Raw genomic sequence first — 8,371 nt, 5'->3', positions numbered from 1 at the left:
GGTGAGCCTTAAAAAGCAAGTCGGCAAACCAGGTAACTCTGTGACCTGGGACATTTGTACTGTTCGACCCAGTGAATAAACAGAACGCCTTGCAAGCCATCCTGACTTATAGGGAGGTAGATTTCCCATCAATAAAGAAAAACATTGTAACAATCGAAGGGGGCAGAAATGAAAGGGCTGTGCGTGACACGGCATGTGGCGGCGGGGGTTTCGATCCAGTTTCAGTGATGGGCCAGAAAGGTCGTAAGCAGGGGGCGCGGTTTCTGCATCTGCATCTGCATCTGCACCCTCCCCTTTATACTATTCTGAGATGTTCTGTTGAGTTCAACCTGTTCAAAGTTTTTATCTAATTCCTCGTGCTGTTCTTTTAAATGTCATATGTGGGACTGCATTTTAAATGCCATAGAAAAAGCCTCATCCTGTATCGATAACTTCATGTAACACAGGGATTTCTGCAGGAATGGAACTCACTGGAACTAGGCTGAGCATCTGTGCTCTGTGCGAAGCGTCGCCGTGACCGGGGAGAACCCAGACCCTTCTGTGGTTTACGCGTCCGTCTGTCTCGTCAGTCTGTTTTCCGTCTGCCTCAGCCCACAGACTCAGCGGGCGTGGTCAGGCCAGAAAAAGCTGGGGACGGCTGGCCGCCTCCCAGACATGGGCCTGGGAGCCCGTTCATTCTGTGCCTCCTCTGCTCTGGCCAGACCTGGCATGCAGGGAGCAGCCGGGTCTTCGGGTGGCATCCAGGTCACGGTCGCCGGCCCCATGTTCTCTCTGAACTTTGCGTCGTTCATCTTTATGCCCGGAGCCCTGCTCGGAACAGCTCCTGTCAGCTCGTCCCTAGTGTTTCTCACGTGGTGACTGACTGTCTGACTGTCCCACACTGTGACTCACTTCAGCGTTGAGCGCCCGGGCACCCGTCTCCACCGTCCATCCCTTTGGTGTTTGGAGTGACCCTCCTGATGCCGACATCAGTTTCAAACCTGGCAAGGGTTTTAGCGGCACAGTAACAGTCCGGCGCTTAGTAAATCAGTAACTAATATTACGCAGGCCACACTACTGCAGAGTGACTTAGCGAAAAACAACTAGAAACCTTTTAGCCCTGTTTTCAATTTCCAGTCGATGTAGTTCCCGCCTCGGTTTCAGTTAACACTGTTTGGGTGCCGGCACTTCTGTGAGCATATCATTCTTTCTGGAATGAGACACTATCTTATCTGTTCTGATTCAGAATGAGAAATCCTATTGTTCTCCTTTGTTACTTCTCTGACAGGTGACACTCCACTGGAAAGATTAACACAAGCAAACTGGATGCACTGAAATCCAAATGTTGCGTTTAATTTTTAGAAAGGCTAAATTTTTATTTTAAGCACTTTTCTAAGGAAGTACATATACTATTATTTAGCATTTTGCTTCTTTAGTTTTGCATTTTAAGCCCTCTACTTACATCAGGACCCATTGGGGGGTATTTTCTTCCTTTGCTCTTTCCAAGGCATTTCGTTTTACCTTCTTCCAGCAACTGACACCAGAAACCTTTATGGGAATCAAACCTAAAAAAAAAAAAAAAAAATACAGAAAACAAAAAAAGCATATTTTTTTCCCCAAGCAATTTATAGGATATAGTGACCCCAAACATGACTATTTTTACTTGGATATTAATCTGTAACCAGAGGAACTGGCATAGTTTTTGACGACATCACTTTGCATAAAGTTCTGGCATTCTCCTGAGCTCTCAGTCCATCTGTCGTAGCTGTGTGTTTGCCAGGTCCCTAACAGAAAAATTGTCAGCAGACGGTCTCCTATTAATAGACACTAATAAGCCCACATCCTTCATCTGGAAGGAAAAAGTTTTATAAATTTCCAGCCCATTCTTTCCCTTTGCAGGGTTTAAAGTGACAAGTTGGGCTTCATCGATATCTGTGGATTTACAGGTCACTGGTGTCACACAATTACAGGGTCACAGAAGAGGAAGGGTTTTGTTGCTCCACAGAGTAATTAACTCGAGGATTCTCTAGCTATAATCCATTTAATTTTGTTCCAAAGCTACTCTCTTATTTTGCCATGAGCTCTGCATGGAAGTCACAGCGCCTATAAATGTGGATTCACTTGGCATAATTGGTAGTCAAAATAATAGCAGCACACTGTTTTTTAGTTTACCAAAAATACTTCACGTAACCTTCATTTGAGCTTTCATTATCAGTCCTTAATGATCAGGAGTGCGGGTTTCTTCCTTTTTATGGCACTTAGCATAGCGTGTGGCTCTTTGTGAGTGTTCACCACATGGTAGTCGAATGAAAAATGAAAGGGAAAGAAACGTTTGTTGCATTTTTAACAGTTTTTTCGAGGTATAATCTGCATATCATAACACTCACTCATTCTAAGTGGACAATGCAAGAATCTGTAGCAAATTCATAGAGTTGTACAGCTGTCACCACAGTCCAGTCGTAGATCATTCCTACCGCCCCCCACGTCCCTTAGAGCCCGCTGCAGTCAGTGCCTGCTGTCACCCCTAGCTCCAGGCAAGCACTGACCGGCTTGCTTCTCCAAGTCTTTCTTTTCTTGACATTTCCTTTTTTGTTTGTTTGTTTGTTTTTTTCCTGCTGGTGTGGATATGCCAAATTTTGTTATTCCATTTACCAGCTGACGGACATCATTTGGGTTGGTTCCAGTTTGGGGCTGTTATGAAGAATGTTGCTGTGAACAAGTCTTCGTGGACATGGGGTTTCGCTTCTCTCTGGGTAGAATCCTCGGGTTGGAATCGGCATGTTTGTAAATGTCCGTTTAATTTTTAAGAAGCTGCGAATCTGCTGTCGCAAAGCGGCCGTCTATTGTACATCACCATCAGCAGCAGACGAGGGCTCCAGTCCCTCCAGATTCTCGAGGACGTTCCGTATTGTCTTTTGGATTAAGTCATTCTGTGGCATTTCAGTGTCGTTTCAATTCACGTATCACTATGTTACACGTTGATTATGCCAAGTGACAGTGTGTCTGGAGATGGATTCGTTTTACAATAAAGTTGCAGACAACTTTAAAAAGCTCATTTTAAGGTTTCGGTTTTTTAAAAGAAGTACTTATTGCTGACACGCCATTCAGTTACTAAAAATTCACAGTGTTGTTGTTCTACGGTTCTAACACCGCGTACCGATCTGAAGAGCTTAACGGAGGCTCCAGAAGACTATTAGGTTTCAGTCCTGCCTCTTCAGCTTCCCTGCCGAGTGACTTCTGGCTGAGCTTTTCTGCGCCCCCAGTTTGTTTGTTTTTTTAGTTAATAGTACTTAGCACAGAGTGTTGTTACGAAGCAGTATATGTAAAATACTTAGCGCACAGAAGTGTGGTCTGATCTTGAAACGTTACAATCACTTTAAAAACAAACCCATCATAAGAGATTGGAGTAGACTATGCCCTTCTCCTTCCCTATTCGGCACCTCAAGGTGCTCCTTCACAGGTCAGCTAGGGAACCAACAGGTTTTAGCTACTATGGCTCCTGTTTCTGCTATTAAGAAGAGTGTTCATGTGGCGCATTTTTACTCAAATGCATCTAAACTGGCAGGGGGAAGGACTCCTGGGCAGTATGAATTTGGCTGCCAGGGGAGGGGACATCCTGAATTTTGAAGCAGCTTCAGTTCTTTATGACTGAACAAAGCGAAGAAAAACACGCGATCTTTATTCAACCCCTGGCATTCAAATCCTGTCGTCCGGTTGTTGACGGTTTCATAGTAAATGAGAATTAAAACTCCACATAATTCAGTCTGGTTTCGTTCATGCTGACAGACAGGATAATTGACTGAGAAATAAAGATGTCGGGTTCAGGTATTTCACTAGTATTCGTAAATGTGAACACTCCTGTCGTGGTCATTGACGGCTGGGTACAGTTGCGAATGGATATATTCATGGAAAAATTAAAAGTTCATATTTTTCCTTTTAGTTGATATGAGTTAGCACAATTCCACGATAAGCATTATTTCCTCTGCTTTCTCTCAAATGATCAGTCAGCCTTAAAATACTGTATAGCACCTAACTCGAAAGCTAAAATGATGTCGGCATACCAAGCCTATTTTCAATTTAGGGATTAAGGTTAAATTGAGCAAGAATTGTAAAATGTTAACATACTTAATTGAATGAGAAAGTTCCCATTTTACACTGTTTAAAATTACACTGCTTATTTCAGATCACACCCACACTTACTAAGAAAATCAGATTTTTTTTTTTAACATACTCAATATGTCATTTAAAGTCCACGATGACAGTATTAAGTCATTTTAAAGCATGGTAGATTATCCAATACTGTATGAAATTTGAGTCTTGACTACTTTCTTTAGTGATTGTGGAAAGGAATAAATAACACTCTCGACAAGGGAAACTGAGTGCCATTTTTCTAGTTTCTACTTTGAAACTGGAATTTTATAGATCTCTTACTCAAATGCATCTAAAATGGCAGTTTATAGATCTCTTAAACCGGAGTACTCTTGGGTGCCAAGGTTGTATAGTGACACCTTTGTAGAGACCTAGTTTCATTCCTTCATTCTACTGTGTGCAAAGAACTGGACTCACACGGCTAGCTGAGAATTCATGCAGTTCAGTACCTTCTGAGAGAGCTTTAAATGGGTTTTAAGTAAGTAGCGAAGAGATAGGCTTCACTATCACTAGCAGGAAAAACACAAAGCCATAAACGCCACCCCTGAGAGCACGTGTTTTGTATCCCGGTCACCCCCAGCATGTCCAAAGCACCAGTGAGTCAGTGCAGGGACCTGAACTAGCGTAGCCATCTTATGAGAAGGGGATTCAGAACAAGGCAAAGGGCACGGACGCAGGACGATTGAGACCAGCTGGGACTTACGACGACATGGAATTCCAAATATCCCGCAGCGGGTAACTGCGGGAGTGTCGGCCCGACTGATGAGTGACAGGAAGATGTGACGAGCAGCTGGATGGCAGTGGCCCGGCATGCAGAGACCGGCGTACCTCATCTCACTGCCTCACCCGCTGAGCCGCCAGCCGGGCTGGATGCACCCCAGGCGCAGAGCGAACCCCAGTTCCTTGTGTTCCTTCTCTTCAGTTTACACTCCCTTTTCTCAGCAGTGGAGGTGGATGAAAAGCTCGCTGCTGAGCTGGATGCAGAGGGGACCGACACGCAGCATGCAGGTCAAGGAGCATTCCGTAAGAAAAAGAGATCATGGCTTTATAGAACACGCCACTACCTTTTTCTGAAATACAAGGCTTTGCTACGTACTCTACAAAAAAGACCCAAAGATAAGCCGACTTGAAATAGAAAACTGTTTAGAAAAGAGCAGCTTTCTCTTCTAAGCGGTCCTTAGAAAGATATAAAGAGAAAGTGGACTTGACTTTCTAACTGCAAACTAAAATCACGCAGCTTCCTTTCGGGTCACGCTGGAAGTTACATGTGAAGCCTCGCATCTGCGGTGGCCCCCGAGCCAAGCTCTGCGAAGCCCTGACAGCACCTGCCGCACGGAAAGCGCGGAGCCGGGAGGGCTGATGGTGCCAGCGAAGGACGTGCCTCTCAGGAAGGAAGGGAGCTTGGAACCCGAGCTGCACCGGCTCTAAACCGCAATGTCTCTCTCACGTGTCTCTCCGCATGTGATTTACGCAAGATGGAGGCAGTACTGGGTGTTTTTCTGCCAGTGTTTTACCGTAAGGAATGATGACAGATCAAGGAAGCCTGCCTCTCAGCTTCGGAATGGCCTTAGGATGGAGAGCACAAAGAAAAGACAAAACCAGCTGATCTGTAGAACTGAGCTTTACACTGAGAAATACAGTGGAAGAATTTGTCGATTCAGCCTTTTCCAGTTTCTTTAAGGCTCAGTCTACAGTTAAAAACTCTGTGTATCATAGGGACAGTCAGGTCAGTGGCCCATCCAACTCAGCATCTTCCAGTCACTCTAGGCATGTGCCATAGGAACAAGCCTGACCCTCATCGGTCTGAGCGCCACCTTGTGCAAGGACAAATAAGATGGAGGCCTTATTCAGCCTGCCGAACGAGGTCCAGAGTCAGGGTTCCGGGGAGCCGGGAGGGGCCCCTGGGGCGCATAATTCAGGAGGCGCTCCCTGCCGGCGCTCGCAAGGCCTGGCAGGTGTGTCTCATCACGTCCTGGTGCCTCTCCTGGTCACCCTTCTCCCTGCCCAGCCCGAGTCATTTACCTGAGGTCAGAGGGAACCGGCAGAAGGAAACCAGCCAGAGCTGTGACTGCCGAGGCCTCCGAAGGAGAGGTGGTGACAGGTCGGACCCACAGTGAGTGAAGACCAAGAGGCGAAAGTAGGAGTCTGCAGGGGTGGTGACAGCACACGTCCCTGGGCCCGCTCAGCCACCCGCCGGGCTGTCCTCGCCATGTGACATAGTTTGAAAATGTCACGAAGGGGAGCAGAGCGAATTCATCAGCCGCCTCGCGAATCGCCTCTTTGTGCTTCCGAGAGGCCCCGGCGTTGCCTGTGACCTGGGCTCGGCAGCACCAGCTCCTCGGTAGCCTCGTCTGAGGTGAGTTGTTGGTTTTGAGGTTTACAGCGGATTCGTTGCTCTCCTTTCCTCCCAGGGGAATTCGTCATAGTTAGAAATCAGTAGAGGATTCAGGACATTTCCTCGCCACAGCATTGAAACGTTCTTTCCCAGGGGCTTGAGACCTCAGTGGAAAGAGTCAGTATGCGAACAGCAGCTGACTCAACAGCTGCACCCCCAAACTGCTGAAAACGTCAGCAAATTAATTAGAATATAAACTTACGTTAAAGCTTCTGAGTAATTATAATGACGAGAGACTCCTAGAAACTTCTGTACGTCGTCCATCACTGTAGCAGGGTCTGTTCTTAGCTGTTGCCCATCAATAATCAGCAACTAAATTACCAGAGAAATAAAAAAAAAAAAAGAGACACCGCACATCAGGAAAAGCTGTGGGACTGTGTGATGGAACACCTCCGGACCGCGGACGCGCACGGCGACACAGCACCCAGGGGCCTGGCTGCCCCCGTCAACCCTGAGCAGAAGCACGTCGCCGGCGCGAAACGCACTCCCGTCCCGCAGGCATCGTGAAAACGGAGCCGCTCGAGGGGACCGACAGAGCGTTAAGAAACGTGGCTCTAAGGTCACCAATGGAAACCAGGTTTAGAGACACAAAACGTGGACTCCGCCATGCGGGCTGGGAGGGAGCGCTGTGGAAACGGAGCCGGCCCTCCAGCGACCCGGTGCGCGAGGCAGAGGCCCTGCCACCGCCACGGCCCGGCCGGAGGAGGGGTCCGTCAGGCTTTAAGAGATATTTGGTAATCCCTCTGGGGAAAAGGGAGGACTCCCAGAGGCCCGAGTGTGGACAGATTTTCCTCGTGCACTAAGTGGAAGGCTTGGCTTGCCGTGGTGGCGAGGGCGGTGGGGTGGACCCGGCGAGATCAGTGGCAGGACACCGGTGGGGCCACCAAGCCTGCGGCGCAGCGCTCGCTCACGCCTCCTCTCCAGTCTGTGGTTAGTTCAGACCAGCACTGTTCTAGAACTTTCTGTGAAGATGGTCATATTCTACAGAGGCAGTGTCCCACAGGTGGCTACTGAACATTTGAAATGTGGCTAATGTGACTGAGGAATTGAAATTTTAATTTTATATGATTTTAATACAAATTTAAATAGCCACACGTGGCAGCAGCTACCTGCTGGACAGCAGGGTTCTGGACAGCAGGGTTCCAGACACAGAGCACACGCCACGTCTGGCGTGACCGGGGTGCGTTAGGCAATCCGCGTAGGCCCGACTTTGCGATCTTGGTTGATACGGAGCAAACTGAGACACAAGGAAGCCAAGGAAAACAGAGGACTTAAGAAAAATCCAGCAAGGTGGCTCAAAGGGGAGTAATGGCAGTTACTTAGGCAACACGACATTTGCCTTGTTTGGTCAAGAGGTTCTCAAGCTTTATTCTCAAGATAAGAATCAGGGGTTTGAAGCTTTTAACGCTTTTTCCAGCCAGGAAGGGGGTGCGCTCGAAAACGGCGCGGGGAGGATTATCCTGGGACATTTCCGCAGACAACCACGCGGCTTCCCCGCCGGCGCGTCGCTGGGGTCCTCTGCCGCTGTGTCGTTGTTTACAGGAAAGCGCCCAAGCTAGCGGCGTTTCCCGCACCCGGGCAAAGCCCGCAATGCGGTGACACGTGACGCGATGCTCAGTACCTGCAGCGGCGGGAAGTAAAGGAGCCACCTCTCGATGTGGCTGGCGTACCACCCGGGGACCAGGCACCTCTTCTGCAGGGCTCGCAGCTCGGGGGGCGCGCGCGGCCCGGCCGAGATCACCTCGTAGAAGCTGAACCTCAGCGCCGCGGGGTCTTCGTGGGATCGCTGATGCTGCACGGGGAAGGCGGAGAATCAGAGCGGCGCGAGCGCCCCGCGAGGCCCCGCGC

At 48.5% G+C, this 8,371-nt stretch overlaps 1 protein-coding gene across 1 annotated transcript in view; it reads right to left on the bottom strand.

The window, feature by feature from the left end:
• LOC105299172 (bifunctional heparan sulfate N-deacetylase/N-sulfotransferase 3) overlaps nucleotides 1-8,371 on the bottom strand; it is a gene marked incomplete at its 5' end in the record, with an annotated part of 105,440 nt that overhangs the window by 1,677 nt on the left and 95,392 nt on the right. Inside the window, 3 exons of the mRNA XM_011370780.1 lie at nucleotides 1,442-1,544; nucleotides 6,726-6,835; nucleotides 8,145-8,315. Of these exons, the coding sequence (XP_011369082.1) occupies nucleotides 1,442-1,544; nucleotides 6,726-6,835; nucleotides 8,145-8,315 (384 nt within the window). The remainder of the gene's footprint in view (nucleotides 1-1,441; nucleotides 1,545-6,725; nucleotides 6,836-8,144; nucleotides 8,316-8,371) is intronic.

Source organism: Pteropus vampyrus, unplaced genomic scaffold (assembly GCF_000151845.1).
Source record: "Pteropus vampyrus isolate Shadow unplaced genomic scaffold, Pvam_2.0 Scaffold174, whole genome shotgun sequence".
In the NCBI taxonomy this organism is placed as follows: Eukaryota; Metazoa; Chordata; class Mammalia; order Chiroptera; family Pteropodidae; genus Pteropus; species Pteropus vampyrus.
The sequence above is the reverse complement of the archived record's forward strand: the minus strand, read 5'-3'. Positions and strand labels throughout refer to the sequence as shown.